The sequence below is a fragment of the Martes martes genome (assembly GCF_963455335.1).
Source record: "Martes martes genome assembly, chromosome: 14".
Taxonomy (NCBI): domain Eukaryota; kingdom Metazoa; phylum Chordata; class Mammalia; order Carnivora; family Mustelidae; genus Martes; species Martes martes.
Genome location: NC_137902.1, coordinates 36,685,097 through 36,705,348, shown reverse-complemented (window position 1 = coordinate 36,705,348; position 20,252 = coordinate 36,685,097). Strand labels below are relative to the sequence as shown.

Genomic DNA, 20,252 nt, shown 5'->3' with positions numbered 1-20,252 from the left:
CATTTTGGCAATGAGTCAGTTGTATAAGAATAAAGCTATTGAAAAAAAAAAATCTCTGCATAGAGTTACAGCTTCAACTGAAGACACCCTTATGTGAAAGCCTCAAATTATGAAATGTAGTGTAGCAAAAATACAACACATTCATTTTATGGTACAAAAGCAGATAATATGGACATGAAGATTAAGAAATGAAAATAACATATACACTAAAAACATCACAACAGAAACAGGCTTTATTTCAACCAGACAAGTGAGAACTTCAATTAACATCAAGTTCTTCAGGACTTGAAGATATGGCAATTAAAGATGGTGCTCAGGAGGCAGAAAAGGAAAGATTCATCATGGAGGAATTGCACTGCCTTCAAAAATCCCTTTCAACAATATGCTCAATTCAAAAGATTAATCAGTTCTAAATCATTAGACCTCATGCGTTTCAGTATTTGTACAAGACTCTCATTTGAAAGTTACCCATCAGTTCCAATGACATCTTTCAAAAAAGAAAAAAAAAATGTATAGATAGATCAGTATCATGATTTTTTTTTAAATATTAGAAACTGGGATTGAAACAGTTTTCAGTTTGAAATATTTCAAATGAAAAAAATGTTATTATTTAAGATGCCTTGTTACAAAGCTCCTATGTACATATGTGTACAAAACAAATAGGTATTATTACCTGACACCTCAACCCGTGACTGCTCCCCCATCTCCCAATGTGAACAGTTAATCTACTGGGAGACTTTACCTGGGAAGTTCCAAAGTCCTGCATAAGGATTTGCTGCCACTCATAGGCTGGGCATGAGCGAGGACATTTCATCAGAGAAACATTTCAATTTAATATAACCTAACAGAAAATAAATCCAACAAAACATTGCAAATTCGTAAGGGTTAAGACAAAATTGCGTGTCATTTTCAACTTTTGCCTGACTCTTAAAATTCTTTCAGAGTTTTCTCATCAAGGGCACTTTCGAGAGCTTTCGATCTCAGGCTTAACTTCGTATGGAGTTGGTCAGCACCTTGATTGATACGAACGACTGGGTTAAAGAAAGGTATTGAGAAGGAGAGGGAGTCATTTGAGGACAGAAACAGGGGGAAGGACTTTCTTTCTCCGTAAGACATTCCAACAGAAAAAAAAAAAAAAAACAAGACGAGAAAAGTTATATAAACAAACAAACAAAATCGTGTTCACAGTAAAACATGCCAGATTTGTAGTTTCATTTGAAACCAACAGCAGATCATGAAACGTCATGAAGAATATAAGTAAAGGTAGAATCTCCTAGAGTCATTACTAAATGAAGTTAAAATTACCACACTGATCAGTAAACCCCAGAAGAAAAATAAACAGCACTTACATTTCGGGTCCTTCTTATACATCATTTAACTTTTCAAGGTTAATGCATAAAATTCGTAGGTTTGGCCTCGCTGCACAAATGTTTTTTTTTTTTAAAAAATACCGTATACAGAAAAAACTCTTGTATTCCCCATTTTGAATCATCAGCTCAAAACCCAAGAGTAAAAGATCAGCTAGAAGGATTTTAAATTATTTACAAATCCAGCAGGTTCATCTGCCGTAATGGCTTGGCTTCCGTCCCACAGCGGCATCTCCCTCCTCCGGCAGCAGCTCTGAGTTCTCTGTTCTCCCAGAAGGCTCTTCCACCCGCCCGTCATCACTACTGGTCATCAGTCATCTTGAACAGTTCCAGCAGCGCCCCAACAGCTCCGAAATAACCCTACAAGAGCAATGCAAAAATGTGCCCGTGATGATCTCTAAACAGCCAAATGCCTACTGTGTTGAATACTTCTAGGAATGCTGCCCCCTAAGTAAGAAAAACTTAAAACCTGAACTCGACCATGCACCGTAGAATAACAGTCGTAGTATTTATTAGATACACCTGTTTTTCTATCTTAACTACGTTAACCGATGTAAATAAAGCGCTAAGGGAAACATCTGGCACCTAGTCGGACTACACGAGGGCTGCTGTTGTTAGAATTACAATGACTGCATTTTAACCTGTGCCAGGGCAAAAATCATACTCTGACTCCCATTTTACTGATGAGAAATGGAAGGTAAAAAAGTGAATTTCCCTTTCCGGGTCACACACTTGTGCCAGGGCTCAACCCCGAATCCGTCGGACTTCAAAGTGTATGTCACAGGTGAGAACTCTTAAGCCCCCCTCAGCAGAGCTTGGAAAGGCAACTTAATCAACCAGAGATGCCCTATGCTCATGTGTAAAATAAGAGCCCATGTTTCTGTGGAAGTGAAAGGAACCGAAAAATAAAATTTTTTTTTTGGAGAACTTGGTTTCTGAAAGGTCTGAGACTCCACTCCTGTTGCCTGACTCAAGGGGTCACCAACCCAAATGGGTGCCAGGACCGGCAGTTATGTGACAGGATCTCTGCTTTGGCTGCGCCAACTAACATTTATTGAGGCCTCATTAGATCCTAACAATTGTTCTAAGCACTTTACATGAATTTACTTATTTAATCTGCACAATAACCTTATGAGACAAATATTATTATCACCCCACGTTACAATGGCTAAAACAAAGATGGAGAGGTAGAGTCACTGTCTAAGGACTCCTTGTCAGTCAAGAGACACTGTCTTATCTGCTTGGCTGACGACTTCTCCATCCTGTTAGTTGAATGAATGAGACAACGAGAGTGAGGACTCCTGAAGCAGGGCAGGAAAACCACCACACCAGTGCCTTCCAAAAGTTCTCTGTCCGTGGTATCCTCCGGGAAGGCCTGCCGACGGCAGGGTGAATTTAAGAACGCAGAGCCTCTTCTGAGGGATCTTTACACGGGGCCGTAAAAATGCTCCACTTTCGCTGGCCATAAAGACTGAGCTATGCGCAAAGTCAAGCCACAGTCCACAGTGCGTAGGTTTGCACGAGCTAATGTGACTATGTTTTCACCTACAGAAGTGAGTTTCCCCAAAATGTGGGATCTCACTCCCTATTTTACCACCAACTCCCCATGTGACCTTGTGGATGGCTTTTAATTCCTGATGGATCCCTGAGTTTGTTTCTGCCTTAGCTGAAGAGAATCTGGACTTGGGGTTGCCAGATAAAATACAGATAAATGCCAGATAAAATAACTGTGTCCTGTATTTTTAAATTACTAAATATGGCAACTCTAGCTGAACTGGAACAGTGTTTCTTTTTTCATTTTAATTGCTTCTTTAAGCTGAGGTGCTTTTTCCTTTTTCAAACAAAATTTTATGTGGAAATGATAAATAAGTAGATAAAAAGGGAGGTGCTCTGGTTGGGGGAGGGGTTGAAAATTCTGGGGGAATTCTGGGACTCCATTCCCCTCACCTCCCAAAAGTTCTATCACTCCATGCTTTAAGCCTGCTTAAAAAAAAAAAAAATCAGGCTTTCTTTAGTATTATGTTTAAGTATTAAGTTCTATCACTGGGCCTTAACTATTTAGTATTTGAGTTCCTACTGTTTTATCTGCTTTAAGAAAACAAAATATGGACTTAGGAACCTCTAAATAACTTAAAAATACATGGGCAGCTTTTCAGATAAATAATTTGTTTGAAGATGAGAAAAATGCCAGAGTAGTTATTCATTACAAGTTTGTGATATTTGTTCTCTCACAATTTTTTCTACTACAGTATACGTCAGGGATTACATACCAACCCTCCCCCTCCATTCCGTGATAAACAAACAGTTGCTCTCTACAGTACTGATTTTAAAGAAGGTGGCAGAGGAGGTAGGGAAAAGAGAGGAAGGTAAGGTCCTCACTTACTCTTGGAAACCTGATTTATAGGATTGTAGAAACTCGATAGGAGGGGCTCTCTCTAACTGATGTTCATAGCCTCTGCAGAGAGACTGCTAATGTCTAAGGACACCAGCTCTCTGGGCCACCAGGCTGCTCTTAGCAGCCGCAGAACTTCTGTTCTCACCAGTGGAGTCGTCTGCTTGCCAAGAGTCAGCTGTGTCTATCCTCAGATCTGTTTATGACAGTTTTACATTAATGTCATAATCTAAGTTAATTATATACTACCTAAACCAGTAAAAAGAGTACAAAATAAATCGGTCACTTCTTTGAAAATCCAGTTAAATTTTCAAAAAAGATTGAAAAAGGCAGTCCTAAACCATTACTCTTTACTTAGGTGGATACCACAAATGAAAGGTTAAGGGGAAAATCTAGGATTATGTAACCACAGTGCTTCATAGGTATCTTGAGCTTCTTGATCCATTTTAAAGAAATAAATCAGAAATCAAAGGAGGCATATAATACTTGTGGATTTTGAAAAAAAGCGTTAACGGCAGAACCCCTGGTTAAAAATAGGCCTTAGTTCTACATCAAAGAAATTGGTGAGTGAATGAAGATTTATATGTTTTATGTTAAAATAAAATGGTTAAAGTAGAGTTTTTTTTTAATGATTATCCATTTCAGCTCATTTTTTTAAAAATTAACCAGCTACCAGTCCTAATTGCTGGAGAAGAAAACTTCCATTTTATATATAGTTTTTCTTTATCTTTTGTATAAATGCAAAGTTTAAACGGCAACTCTTTCTACTTGACCAATTTTAAAACTGAGGGACTCACTCGAAAGTTAGATGACGCCAAATACACTCCACGTAGGACAACTAAGTCCATGCAGACTTGACCTACCTCATGTTCCAAAAACAGAGCTTTTAGCTGTCCTTTGGACCAAAAATCCATTGCATATGCTAGCAGCTTCATGGAGACCATATTGATTCTGAGAAAGTTCCCAACAAACACAACTCTGTCAATATTCTGGAAAAAAAAATTAAAGAACAGCTAAATAATGGTATAAAAATAGTATTTAGTAAAGACTCAATGTTCCATACTTCACTGTATTCCCAGGACTTTGCAGAGTCAACTTGTTAAGTGAAATTATTTCAGCATTTCCAGTATGAAGTCAAACAAACTTCATAGTGCATTCCACGAGAACAAAAGGGTGAGACTCTGGTTGGGCGAGCTAGAGACTTCTACTGGGCTTATTTTATTTGCAGGTGTTACATCAGACTGACTTAGGCCTGATATGAAATGCAGCTACTAACACACATAATATAAAACTGTAACTGGAGTTCAAGTTCAGCTAAATCTGCCTTTGCATTCCTTTCAATTCCCCCAAAGTTTCAACTATAAAATATTATTATTACCAACCCATAAATAAAATGGCCATGGCATGGGTTATTCATCTAACCAGTTTGCTCAATTTGCTCTATGCCAAATATCAGAATACAAAAAGAAACACTTCCCAGTGTCTATCCTTGGGATATATGGTGGACCATCCTGTTTGGTCAACGTGTGGGTTGAAATATCATAATGAAAAATATATCTATACTTTTGTTGACATGGATATGGACTTGCATTCTGCATACACACTTAACACTGAGCTCATCCTGTCTACCATGCAGGGGCTGTCACCAGCCACCCACTCACAGAGCCAGTTGCTATGGTCACTTATGGCAAAGGGAAGAGAGTCCCAGAAGATGGCATTCTATTCTGTACAGTCTATCAAGAGTCATCAGGATCTAGGAATATAGCCTTTTAACTGTCTCAAGTTTTGACAGTGTCAATTGATGAGCTCATTAACTACTGTGAATATCTTTTATGGGAAGAGGGTTGGGAGGTGGTTTTAATAAGTTTCCACAAATAAGAAGAGTAGCTACAAACTGCCCAGACTGAACTGTGACAAGAAAGACTCAGAGTAAATAACTCAGATTAAAGACGAATTTAATTAAATTTAGGAGTTCTCTCTTTTCCCCTAAAACAAGTGAGTCCAGAGTAGGACTTGCTCAAAGCCCCAGTCCTGCATTACTCTGGTAATGAGCCAGAAGGAATAGAATAGCAATAAAAGCTGATGAACATTCCTTATTTCAAATAAATTCCAGGTGGGTCAAATACATGAATATATGACTGTGGGGGCGAGGGGGGAGAAAGAAAGAAAGAAAGAAAGAGAGAAAGAATAAAAAGACAGACAGACTAGAGGAAACCACAGGAGAATTTTTTTTTTTAAATAACATCAAAGTAAGGAAGATATTAACACTCATATTATCATGTAAAAAAGCATGAGGTAATGTTTCTAGAAGTACATATTGAAGTACATAAGGTAGACTGATACAACCTCTGGATTTGCTTTCAAATTATGTTGTAAAAGACAGAGGAAGAGGAGGAGGAGAAGAGAGGAACAGAGGGAGAAGGAAGAAGAAAACAGATAAAGCACGTGTGGCACAGTTTTGCTAACTATTGAGTTGGTAATGGCTATAAGGAGGTTCTTTAAGCCATTCTGCTCCTTTATGTATGTTTACCAATTTTAAAAATAAAAGGTTGATACACAACCAAAGCAACACATAAAATAGTATGAAGGTGAATTGTATGACATGTAACTGTATCTCCTAATATTATTGTTCAAAAAGCAAGAATGTGATATATGTAGAGTTTGCTGCCCTTGGAAGGCTGTGTCTGCTATCTTGCAGACAACAGAGAGTAAGACGCCAAAAGTGAAAAACAATGGCTACCTCGAGTAAGGCTAACATTGCAGGACAGGTACAGTTACCCACTTCCCTGTACATCCTTCTGGTGTCTTTAGAACTCTGTATTAGCTGTTTGTATTTTCTACTAAAAAATGTGAATAAAAAATTCAGTGTTGGTGGAGAAGCATTTTACAGGATTCCGATGATCACAGCAGAGTCGGTAAATGTGGTGTCCCTCTATAAAACAGCTGAGTTCAAGGCACTGGTAACTCCAGTGCCCTCAGCAATGGCTGAAGCTTGCGTTTTGACTCGTCACAGGAAACATGGCCGCCATTTCTGCATGCACCCACAGGAGCCCGCGTGGGCGGGATGTCCGCCAGTGAAGCCCTCGCCCAGGGTGATCTGTGATTCCTCTCACTGGCCATACTTTCAAACTGCCATTTTTGCTATACTCCAACAACAAATGGTATTGAAATTGAAATCAAAAGTGAATAATAAAATATGTCACTCTCCCCCCAAAGTGAATACAATTATTGTAAAAAGGCCTCCTGCTGGCTCACTCAAGGTCTGTGGAAAGCAGGGGAAAGGGTATCTACCACTTTGTGGGGCAGGGGACATTCGGGCTCATTGGCCTTTGAGAGTGCACGAGGACAGCCCACAACACACATACTGGTCAGGCCTTGTTTGGCTACTTGAAAATATTCCCTTTAAAGGTTAACGTCAAAAAATAAACTCTGTTAAAATGAGTCCTGGGACTGAAGTGGACTTTGAAAGGCACATATCTGGGATACGTTCTTCCTTTGCATTTCGGCCTTGCATTTGAACTCCATCTCACACAGGGACATAAGAGAGCTGTGACCCCGAGCTACAGATCAGAGACATAGTCTACTCGATGTTGTAAAGAAGCACGTTTCTCTCAGAACCCCAAGGCTCCAAGGCAGGACTGTCACTGCCCAGCATCAAGATCACCTCTTGCCCTGTTTAAGCCCCGACTGCTCGACCGGGAGGGGACAGGAGGTGGTTTCTGCAGTACCTGTAATGTTCTATCTCTTGACTGAGTGGTGGCTATACAGGTGTGTGTGTGAAAATCCAAGCTGTCTCCACACTTGGGATTTGACGGTCTTCTGTGCTTCTATTAAAATTGTATTTTTAAAAACTATTGCTGTGGCGACTATGATGCTTTAATCCTTCTGTTACCCGTTGCCTGTCCCAACCCCTTTCTTGTCTTCCTAACACAACTCAGTGAGAGCTGTTGTACTTTACATGTCTTGGGTTACAGAAAAGAGTTCTAGCTTCCCAGAGGAATTTTGCAGTGTTTCAAAACCTGTTCCCAAACCTTTGCTTGTCCCCAGCTCCACCCCTTCTTGTGCCTGGGACTCTGGGTGGCCTCAGCCGTAGCAAGCTCTCCATGCTTTGATAGCCCTGTACAATGCTGCTTGAACTCCATGCCACAAGGCAACACTGTAAAGAAGCTGAAAGCAGAGAGAATATCGAATATTGCAAGTGGAACGTCTTACCTGCAATTATTTGCAAGGGTGCACCAAACTTTTCCCCACACTTCGGTAGGTGGGTGGTAATAATGATGGTCAGAGAGGTTATGGTACGGGTTGTGATTTTACCTGGACCCTGGGTCGAATGGCTTATCATTTATTATCTAGTGCCGACTTAAAAATAAGATGCATATTCCTCTCCATTCCCCCAAAATACACCCCTCGTGTTCTACAAGATGTGACTAGGACAAAGGGTAGGCTTCCCAAGGATCTATCATTTTGTAAGGGTCAACAGTTTTGCACTGCTAAAGATGTGTATGAATGACACAAGGCTTCCTCTGGATTAAGGCCTTACCTCATTCAACGCACACATCCGAGCAATGGAGCCAATGTTGTTGGTGATGGTGACCAGTGTGGCTCGGGCGAGGTCTTCCTTGCTGATGGAATCTCGCTTTTCCTTACTCATCATGTTGCCAAAGCTATGTTGGAAATATTAGCGAGAGTATTCAAAATCATCTTCAGGCAGGCCCAGGCTTCCACCAAAGTACTGTGGAAAGCTTTATGAATAACTTAAAATTTAAATGACCTGATTTGGCTACCATGTATCACAAGCAGACAGGATTACGATATGGATGGTTGGCTGCCCTTTTTTTTAATAGGGGCAAAGTAGCACGGCTATTAATGGGAACAAAATTTTTTTTAATGCTCTCTAGATATATTGACAAGAATGGAACAGGGGAAACTGTTGCAGTTTTCCAGAACCTTCTTTCAAAGCTGCCCTATTTTGCTTGATGCACAAGCATCGGGGGCTAAACATTTCAATGCTTTGTCAAGGGCGGGAGATCAAGTCTGAGCTCCAGTAATCATAGATACTTGCACCAGGCTGGTGGGTTGACATTTTAAAAATAACTAAGTGAATGGCCAGGGTGGAGAGGTTGTCTTGTTCACACACTACTGCTCCTAGCTACTTTGTCTCTACCTTGATGCTACAGCGGATCCTTGAAGGCCAAATCGTTCATAGTCTCCTCCGTAAATGTCCTTCACCAGCTTATCAACATTGGTGCTGTCGCCTTTAGCTGCCATTTCCAGAGCTTCTTCAAAGGTCTCACAACCAGTCAGCAAGCAACATAGGCCTAGGAATGTTCCACCTCCAAGACTGAAGGAACAATAAGGTTTATTTTTAAATTTTACTTTATGATATGCCCATCCAAGTCCCCAACTACATCAAGGTCACTAATATGGGTTCATAAAAACAGGAGAAGAAAAACAAAGGGGCACTTGAATCAAAGTGTAGGGTGCAACACAGTCTTAGGGTAGATTGGCTTTTTTAAAAAAGGGCAGAGGCCAAAAAGGAACGTTAAGGAAAACTTTCCCCTGAATTTAAGAACAAACCAGAGAAAGACTCTCACTGATTTCCGTTGTGAGACCTTCAGCTAGCTGCTAACCTAAGTACCTCATTCAGTCTCCTCATCTATAAAATGGGGCCAAATCAAGATCTTATTTGGTGGTTTAAAAGCAGCAAATAACCAGAGAAATGACTGGTATTAAAAAAAATGTAGCCAAATACAAATACCTGGAGAAAGAAACCATGTGTACATGAAGTTCACAATGCAGAGCCAGACTGACCTAGGGCTACTAGGAGCAGACAGTCCAGAGGCTGTATCTTTTACGTTGACTTTGATCCTCTAGCAGACATCATCTCATTGAACCTTCTCAGAAATTTCTAAAAGGAAACCACTGATTGCTCACACGCTGGATTTTTTTTCTGGTAGACTATGGAAAAGGTTATTAACATTTTACCTACTACTCAACAGTTAAAAATAGTAACTCAATGCTCAACTGTGTTTTAAAAGCTTTCAGTTGCTTTGGGGGAAAATTCCTCTAAAATCGTCTTTCCAGACAAAATTAGAAACTAATTACAGTAGGTGAGAATGAATTTCATTGCGTATGAATATCACAGGTATGTGACAGAAAGGAAAGGAGACTGAGAGTAAAGCTATCACCAGTGACCACCTGGCAGCATGGCCGAGGACGTGGACGTCACTCTGTTTACCACGAGCAGGTGCAGACGAGTGTACGCAGAACAGTCAGTTGCTCACATCAGTTTGTTCTCAATCCCAAGAGCTGCTAGCCCTTGGCTTTCCCTTCCGAGAGGAAAATCCAAGTCGAGATGGAGGTTATTTTGAATGTGAATTTGAAGAAACAAACTTAGGGGAGATTATATTTACTGTCAATAACCATTAGCAAAAAAAGGTGCCAGACTGCAGACAGGCACACAGTTCTCTAAATTACATCTAAAGTGAAACCGTCATAGCTCTTAAGTAGTGACTGTCACAAAAATACACACTAGATGGGAAGGAGAGCTCCTTGTGGGGAATTTGGTAGCTAAGCACCACTGGCGGCAGCTACCTGAACCCACAGGGAGGTACCAGGAGATCAAGAGCCTCATGGACATCACCGCCTTGACAGCTCAGTCACGGCGGAGATTTTGAATTTCCTCTATGAAAGCTTATCTTTATTTTCATTTAACACGGCATGTCATGTGCGTTGTTGGGTTCAGGCTGCCCTACAAAACTCGTATATTTTAATAGGAACAATTTTTGGTCTGCGTGGCCTCGGGATTTGTCTCTGTATATTTTTAAGTCTTTTCTCACCCTTCTAGCTGCTTTCATCCACACTGATAAGGTCTCTTTGAACATCAGGTATTCGTATCCATCAAGGCATTCAATAGCCTACTCTAAGCATAGGCAACAGGAGACATTGGCCAACTTAGAAAGAAGGCAATTCATCAGCTGATGTGTTGGTATGAGTGAGAACGAAGTGCTTTATGTGACTGGAAGATGAGCGGTGACTGCGGACAAGGCATCGGGGCTGCGTGGGGAAAGCGAGCATGCACACTTCAGGCACAAGGGAAGAAGGCACAGTTGCAGGAGAGCACCTTAGTCCTATCCTCAACCCCGCTAACTCAACCCGCTAATCAATGTGGTGCCCTCGCTCACGATCAGATAAGCTACTTCTGTTTGTTGCAGCAGACACAGTTAAGATCCTCAGCAAATCGGAGACAAAAACATATGGCCAGAGACGGCGGTTGAAAAGCATCATTACTGTTCGGAAAGCTCAACAACCTCGTAGTGAGGGATTTTAGGGGAAAGTAGAAGAAACCCTCCATTACTGAGTGCTTGTGCTCTTAGATTCCAAAACAATTAGATGTGCTGCGCTACTCCTTTCACTGAAGATTCAAAATTCTTTACATTCCTCTTTTAATCATCTGCACATTGCGACGACAATGTCGGCTGCAGAGTCCTCTTTTTCCTTTGGCTTCTACAATACACTTGGAGTAGTGTCAGTAGGTAAAAGAAAAAAAGCAAGCGTTGCTCCCTAATTTAAGATGCAATAAAATCACACATAACATGAAACAAACCATTTAAAATCATATGTTTAAAGGAGAACCGATCTCCCATAATGATGTGGCTCCCTAAAAATAAAAACATCCCAGGAGAAACTAGGGCATATAGCCTAATCACAAACACCTTGGAATTACACCTCTCAGTTCACAGTAAGAGTAGCAAACTTGAAGCTGAAGCCATTTGCTTAGATCAGTGATTCCCAAAGTGTGTTCCGCACACTCATGTCTGCTGCTCACCGTCATGGTTTCTATCAGCAGTTTTGTAACTTAGATCAAAAGACGCCTTTGGCAGGACAGCTCTGGTTGGACAGGAGGAGCGGCAGCCCACCAAACTGACGTTTCCTTCCCTTTCCCTGTCTGTGGCGGCCCCCACCAGGGCTCATTAACCTTCTGTCTGCTGCAGCACGTTTCCAAAACTACTGGCTGAAAAGCACTCGCAGGGGAACTTGGACTTCCAGACAGGATTTGCTGAGTATTGCAAAACACTGGTCATTCATGGACATTTACCAATAACCAGAATTCAGGAGCATGATTACACATGTAATAGAAGACGAACACCACAGTGAGCTCATCAGCTGCTGTTAAAGAAGACGATTCAGATTCCTAGAACTTCCAAGTTTGAGAAACTAGAATTGTGATGGTGATTCATGGATTTGCTAAGTGTTAATCAACAGATGATAAATACCTCTAACCGAGGACAGTGGTTAGCCTGTTGGCCTCGGGACTCGCTCTCTCAATTCAATGACTCCTTCTAGGAGGAAACCTGAGGTTTCTTCAAAATGGTACTTTTATGAGGAGATGGCCCTCTAAGGTAAAACCAGCTCGGGTGAAATATTCATTTGTCTTTGATGCTCATGACAGTCCTCATAAAGCCATGGGTCAGCTGTGACTCTTCTGCGAGCAAGGAAGCTGAGTCTGTACGCTCAGTGAGAAAAGGGATGCCTGGGGGCAATTAGCATCCTTTATTCTGAACACAGGCAGGATTGTGAGAATGTGTGCGTGGGTGTGTGGGGGGGTGCACGCCTGTGTGCGCACGTGCCAGGGTTTCTCATCAGCTACACTCTCATGACTTCTGAGGGTCAATACTTCTGTGGTTAGGGGGCTTTCCCGTGCATTGTAGGATATTTAGCTGTACCCCTGACCTCTAGCCACTAGATTCCGGCCACACCCCATCTCCAATTGTGAGGGCCAAAAAACACATCTCCAGACATTGCCAAAATCCCCTGGGGGGCTCAACCTTCCCTTCCCTGGTGGTGAGTCACTGACTAATGCAGGCCCATCATGGGTCATGGACAGACAGGAGAAAAACAGTGCTCTCCTTCCAAACGACAAGCAGTGCTGCAGAATTTCAGTGCTGGAAATGCCCGAAGGACCTAACTAAGAAATAACCCCCTTAAAGGCACAAACAAGGACACTGAGGCCCAGAGGAGTTACATGATATCTTCATCTTTTTAAAAACAATGGTTTCGATATCATGTCCAAAGCACATGCCCCATAGCCCTCGTTCCTTAAGTTACTCCTCCAAAAACAGCTTCTCTGGTCTCAGACCAAAGCCTTTACTTGAAGTAAGAAAAACTTGAAAATTACGTTCACACTAGGATTTCTCAACGATTTCTGACCCGAGATTCTTTGCCCAATGCCAAATCGCTACTAACAGGAAGCTGAGCACATCTGCCCTTGGGGCCTGTGGGCTGGAGAACATGGCCCCCTGCCCGGCTTTCCTCACAGGCTCTTTTCCTGTCCGGAGCACTCAGAAATGCCTGGTGAGGCGTGCCAACTATTCCAGCATTCAGGTGGAACATCTAACTGAGGTAACTGAGGGTAAAACATTTAACTGAGGGTAAAAAACATTTTTTTGGTAAACCCAGTTTGGTTCACTGGTTGGAATGACGGATTATGTCAAGCAATTCATCCTGTGCTAGGCACCAAGGAAATTCCAAAAGAAGTTTTCTTCTGAGGCCCTCTCTGACCATCCCAAGCATCCTTTCTTCTGGATTCTATTTTCTTCCTGTCCCCGCCATCCATCTGGCACTCCACCATATACTGCCTTTTGCTGTGGTGTGTGCGATCCTTCTTCCCTCAACCTGACCCGTTTCCAGCAAGCTAAGGACTAGGTTTTATGACCCTTTCCATATATTACCCTCTTACTATTTTAACATATCATGCAATAAATCTTTTCCAGTTGGCTGAGAAGGATAAAATCTTTCTTGGAAAACTGTATTGGATACAAGTAATCTTTGTGTCAACTGGTCTTCAAGGAAGAGGCCTGGGTTTGGGTACAGAAAGGTTCTCCTAGTAGAAACCATGTTTACCTGGTCCCTGTGACTCTTTTATAGTTGTCCTTGGAGTACACTGCAAGAATGCTGACCCCTGAGCCCATGTTCACCAGCAACATAGGGTATGGGTTGTCAAGGCAGTACGGCTTTTTCTGACACAATTCAGGATTTGTGGGGTTTTCAAAATAGTAACATTCCGGCTTGCCATTGAAGCCAACGGAGTCGACGTAAAGCAGGCCCTGAATGAGACAGTCCAGTTCGTCCAGTTTATGGAGCTGCAGGTCAGCAATCTGAAAGAGAACAAAACCTCGTGAGAGATGCTATGACCACCTCAGGGGAAGCCCTAGGGGCTTTCAGCTGGACTAAACACATGTCATTAGCCATAAAAGCATGGAAATATCTTTCAAACTCCAAGTTGCAAAACCCTGCAGATCCTTAATCACTCTGACACAAAAGCAGCCTTTGCTGGACCTTATGTCTGCACACAGTGGGAATGGAAGGACAGGAAGTTACCTGGTTGCTGGAAAAGCCTCCAGGAGTGTGTGTAATGGGCTGAACTGGTGGCCCGAAAGGTATATCCAGGTCCTCCTTTTTAGGACCCGCGAATGTTACCTGATTCTCAAAAAGGCTCTTTGCAGATGTGATCTGAGTTAAGGATCCTGAGATGAAGAGTACATCTCGGATTATCTGCGTGGACCCTAAATCCAGTGACAAGCTTCCTTATGAGACACATGGGAAAGATCTGATGGACCGAGTGAAAAGGCCCTGTGAAGATGAAAGCAGAGACTGGCGTACTCCGCCACTGGCCCAGGAATACCCACAGCCACCAGAAGCTGCTGGAAGAAGCAAATCGAATCTGCTCGAGAGCTGCAGAAGGAGGTATGGTCCTGCCAACACCTTGATTTTGGTCACTTCTAGAACTATGACTGACTACGTTTCTGTTATCATGGTAACTGGTTAGGGCCGCCACAGGAAACCAATACAGGGTATCACTAAGACCAGGTCTTTCCCACGGAGGGAGGAGAGTGAGAATGTTCTGAAAGCAGGAAAAACGCCACACCTGCCCACACATGTCCTGAGCAAGGCATGGTGAGCCAGGACCTGGGGGCAATGACCTTTGAGCCTATAAAACCCAACTCTCCTTTTCCCAGGCTTGGGCTTTGCAGTTAGATAGACCTGGCTTTGAATTCTAGCTCTAGCACTTAACAGAGGGGCACGGGGCAAGTTATTTAACTTGAGAGATCTCAGTTGCCTTTCTGTAAAATGGGGATATTATCCACCGTACAGTGTTGTTGTAAAGATTTCATAATAATAATATATGCACAAAGGGCTCAAAAAATGTTGGCTGCTTTATGAATAGCGGGAGTGAAGTATCCTTTCATGCTCCTATGACACAAAAACCCCCATTCTCCCAGATATAGGGAGAAAAAAAGTAAATGGGGTTGAGTTGGGTATGGGACAGCCTTAGGGGAGAATGGCCACCTTGTATCCTTCAAAGTTTAATTCACAGTCCCCAAAAGTAGTATCACTGCTGATCCAGATGTCTGGGCTGATGACCATTTCCCATGAACAGTAACAACAACAAAATATTAATAATAAATCTAATGATCACCAACATGACACCAAACCAATGGAGATCTAACTCAAATTCTTTTTTTTTTTTTAAAGATCTCATTTATTTATTTGACAGACAGAGATCACAAGTAGTCAGAGAGGCAGGCAGAGAGAGGGGGGGGGAAGCAGGCTCCCTGCTGAGCAAAGAACCAGACGTGGGGCTCAATCCCAGGACCCTGGGATCATGACCTGAGCTGAAAGCAGAGGCTGTAACCCACTGAGCCACCCAGGAGCCCTCTAACTCAAATTCTTAAAGAAATATCTTTAAGAAAATAATAGCTAGTATTTATTATTTATTATACACGAAGAACTAGATCATTTAATTCTCACAAAATCCTCTAAGTAGATGTTTTATCCTCACTTTATGGTTAAGACTCTCAGAGCTTAAATAACTTTCCCTAAGTGAAACAACTAGCAAAAAACTCCCAGGGGCTCCTTATTCTTCTCTTGTTTTCACAATGCATACTGCTTCTGAGATCAGGAAACAACCTAAACAAGTACTATACTTAGAAAATTTGCCAAAAAGGCATCATCTTCATTACAAAAGTTAAGAGCTGGAAGAATACTCTTGACTTCACATCACTCATCTGAATTTCCCATTCAACGGACTCCACTAAATCTGTGCCCAGAGAGCAGAATTAGGTTACCAGCAAGGTGGTGCAATTTTCTTGATACAAAGAAACAATCATTCTGGGTTTTGTTTTTGTTGTTTGTTTGTTTGTTTTTTTAATTTAAAAATCTAATTGGCTCTATTCAGTGATTCATGAATTGGACAGCATACCATCTAGCAAGTAGAAAGGAGGTCCCTAGAAAACATCATCCTAAATGACACTAGCTGATAAAGTAAATCTATCTCATAAATGATTCCAAACATTTCATTTTTTACTGAGTAAAAATTTTGGGTGAGATGCAAATAATTACACACGTTTTAAGGGGGTAATACTTTGGGTATAGAACTACCTGGAGACCTGAAAGAGGGTAGTGAGACACAGCAGTGTAAATGCTGTCTTTGTCCTCTCCATTCCTCAGCCCTATTAACCTCTTCCACTTACAGAACTAATCACATTCTGTCTGGTTTTCTGGTTCATCAGGTGCCCCTGAGCACTATGCTCAAAGCCCACCCCACAATAATTGCTTAAAAAACAGTTGTTAAGTGGGACAGGGAAAGTTTTCACTTCTTGGATTAAACCAAACTGAAAAGTAGCAATTTCGTCAGCCTGTCATGGGACCGTGGGTTAACCTGCTTAAAAATTAATCAGAGATCCATCAACAATATCGACCGCCCATGCCCAGGGCCAACATCACAAACACAGCCAGAGATACACTGTGTCCGGCTGGACATCCTGAACCTATACTGTGGAGAAAGAAAAACCTCTCCATGTAAATACACTGAGCACACACAACTTTGATCTGAAAGAAAACACTGTTATCTCACCTTGCTCATCAAATTCAGTTCCAAATACAGTGTCAGCAGCAAAAAGACACCTCTGCTATACGTTTTAGTGAAGTATAGATATTTCTGAAGCCTGGGTCTTGCATTCCCAAACTGGGAAACAGGAACATTCATCTCTTTCACTGAGACCTACAGAGACCTTCCTTAAAAGTCTTCACCATCCAGAGAAAAGTCCAGGCTCCCAAATGTAAGCCGTGAATCAAATCATTACTGGGATATTCACACAGGCCATCTGAAATTCAGAACAAGATGGGAAGTACTTCTCACACTCTGCAGTTGGTAAATACGATTGAGTGGACTCTACAACGTTTAGCATGTTCAGATCCTAGCTATGGAGAAACACGTCTCTGGGCTTAGTTTTCTTTCTATCAGGAGTAGCAAAAGCAAATGCCTACAACCACAAAGAGAGTGAAGCCCTGGGCTAGATGTCAAGTAATAGAACACACAGAGGACAATACACTCAGATTTACAATTCACCTGCAGCTCTTTGTCGCCATGTCATAATGGGAGCTCAGCGTAATTAATTAATTGAGAGCTATTTAAAATTCTTTTTTGTAAATATTGCAGGCCAACCAAACATATCTGTAGGTTGATGCTGACTTCCATCCTATTAATTTTATATGCATTCAAATGCTGATCTCTATGATGGGTCCTAAGTGATGACAGATCTGGAGTATCAGATTCAGCAAACATGCAGATGAAGTTTATAGCTCATGTGAATATAACCTTGTAACCAAGGTATGCTGGTAAATGTTTAACAACCAGCTCTCCGGGAGCAAAACCCTGGTTTATAGCATTCACCAATTTCTGTGCTATAAGTGCCCCTATGATGGCTAATTTCAAGGTACCAGCATGGTGTCACTAAACACAGAGATGGGAAGACATGCACACAATGGGCTCTCTTAAGCCTGTAGGAACTGGCCCCAGCACCCCACTGCTTATAAGTCTCCTAAGCACTTTCAGAAAATATGGGTTCTGCTACTTCCTAAATCTTTACGCTTAAACCACTCCCCAAATATAAAAGAAACAAACCTCAGCTTCTCCTAAGACTCAAATAAGTTTTGTGTAAATAATGGAAGCTAATAAAAAACTACATGGATCTCATCTGCAGGACTTCAGGCAAGGAAGCTATTATTATTAGGACCCATTTTGTGGATGAAATATATCACTGGGGGTCAGTGGGTTGAGTGACCTAGTCTGGATCCCAAGAAGCAGAGTAGAAAAAACTTTCAAACTACAACTATGATGAACTAACGTGGTTGTGCCTAGTACTAAAGTCACTCAAGCAAGTGTGTGGGTGCAGTGGAATTATAGGGGCCATCAGAATCACTCAGGTTTGTTGAAACAGATCGCTGGGCTCCACTCCCAGAGTTTCTGACTGCATTTCTAACAAGATCCCAGGTGATGCTGATGCTGCTGGGCCTTGGACCACAGAGTAGTAGGAGTTGAAGAACTGAGATGAGTCTGTGACCCCAGTGAGAACAGACACTGGGTAAGATCACATACTGTCCCTAACAGCACCTGGCCTAGATAACTCACAGGGCTACCTTCAAGAATCAAATGAGACGCCTCTGTAAAAATGTTTTGGATACTGTAAAGAACTATACATATTGGGGGGCGCCTGGGTGGTTCAGTGGGTTAAGCCTCTGCCTTCAGCTCAGGTCATTATCTCAGGGTCCTGGGACTGAGTCCCGTATCCAGCTCTCTGCTCAGCGGGGAGTCTGCTTCTTCCACACCCCTTCCCACCCGCCCCCCATCACCTCCCCGCACCCCCCCCGCCTCCCTCCCCCTACACCACCTCTCTGCCTGCTTGTGATCTGTCTGTCAAACAAATACAATCTTAAAAAAAAAAAAGAACTATACATATGGGTTTTAATTACATGAGGAGTAAAATAATTTGGGTCTTCTTATCTCAAGTTGAAATGCACTAGTCCGCTAGTCAAAACACTATTTCCACACTGAAGACTCTAATTCGTGGAGGGAATTCAGCAATTCCAGTTTATTAGTATTAGGGAAAAAATATGGATCCTAAACACAAGGCACGTTAAGGATACAACTGTAAAATGTTGTCCGTATGTGCTTCAGCTCAGTCTGTCAAAAATACTAAAGAAAGAGTTAAATAGATAAATCTGGTAAAACAATAAAAAGCCATCCCAAGAGATTCCATAGTTACTCCTATGAGGCTATTCTCTGGACCTGCCCCAAACCAGTGATACTACTCCCCTGTAACTGAGAAATAAGTCACCACATTATATTTCAGAAATGAATAAAATACACATCTTTATGATACCTTACACTTCCCAAGGTACTTTTGAGGACAGGCTCCACGAATCATTGGAAGTAGCAGAAAAGGTTATCTTACTAAACTGAGAATAATCTGCATATAAAATAGTTGATTCTGAATTACAAATTTCACTCAGGGCTCTTTCCTCTTCCCCAATGAGACCTAGAAGACCTGAGAGAGATGAATTTCAAACACATTCTGTGAGTGAGAAGTAGGACAAAACCTCAAAGATGGCTTCTTCCTCCCTGAGCCCAATGATAAAGAGGCCACAGACCAGTGGTCAAGGGTCAAGCCAAATCCAAGCAGAGAATGACAGTGTCTACCAAACCTCACCCTGCCTCAATGCCATGAATCGGTCTCTGGATTCATAATAGGAGCCAAGCTAATAAATGTTCTTGAATGGTCCACCTTAGATTTAGAATTTCACATATCCACAACTATCCTCCTTCCTCCTGATAATTTTTCCACTATTCTTAACTTTTCTAGATTGTTTCCTTAGAGATTTCTGGCTTAAGAAAGTCCAAGTCTTAAGTGCTCACACCTTGAGAAAAGTATCATAAAGCCACCAGATCCTTTCCTGTTCCCTAAATCTCAAGTCAACCAAATACGATTATTGTTACGTCCTGTTTGTTAGAGGATAGGTCTTTTTTGAAAAGTAACTGAGTCACTTCTCGCTTCTAATTAAAGTTAGTCTTAGACCAAACAAAATTCACAAGGAAAAGTATCTATTATAATGAAGAGGTAGGTAGATAAAAAGTATGATTTTTTTCCCTATACATTCTCCATTGTTAGAATACTTTGCATTTTAGGGGCGCCTGGGTGGCTCAGTGGGTTAAAGCATCTGCCTTCAGTTCTGGTCATGATCCCAGGGTCCTGGGATCGAGCCCCGCATTGGGCTCTCTGCTCAGCGGGGAGCCTGCTTCCCTTCCTCTCTCTCTGCCTGCCTCTCTGCCTACTTGTGATCTCTGTCTGTCAAATAAATAAATAAAATCTTAAAAAAAAAAAAAGAATACTTTGCATTTTAAAGAATACTCTTGTTGAAGTTAGGAAGTGCAGTTGTGGATGAAAATATTAGATTTGGTACATAAAATATTCTTGGTGGGTTCTTCAAAACAAAACTCACAGAAATAGAGACAGGGGATAGCCAAGCGTTCCCCCTGAGGATCTCCTTCTTCAATGGTGGGATTCCTCATTGTCTTATCACTTTCTTAGGCCATTTGTAGTTAGATTAAGTTTTTCTTTTGTGTCCATTTTGGTGTATCATTACTTTAGAAG

At 41.7% G+C, this 20,252-nt stretch overlaps 1 protein-coding gene across 3 annotated transcripts in view; it reads right to left on the bottom strand.

Moving 5' to 3' along the window:
• Window positions 1-215: 215 nt before the first annotated feature.
• Window positions 216-20,252, bottom strand: part of PANK1 (pantothenate kinase 1) — a gene marked incomplete at its 5' end in the record, with an annotated part of 57,511 nt that continues 37,474 nt past the window's right edge. For all 3 annotated transcript variants that reach the window (XM_080822435.1, XM_080822437.1, XM_080822436.1), the window contains 5 exons: window positions 216-1,727; window positions 4,623-4,748; window positions 8,300-8,423; window positions 8,924-9,100; window positions 13,663-13,916. In XM_080822435.1, coding sequence (XP_080678561.1) covers window positions 1,668-1,727; window positions 4,623-4,748; window positions 8,300-8,423; window positions 8,924-9,100; window positions 13,663-13,916 — 741 coding nt within the window. In that variant the 3' untranslated portion in view covers window positions 216-1,667. The remainder of the gene's footprint in view (window positions 1,728-4,622; window positions 4,749-8,299; window positions 8,424-8,923; window positions 9,101-13,662; window positions 13,917-20,252) is intronic.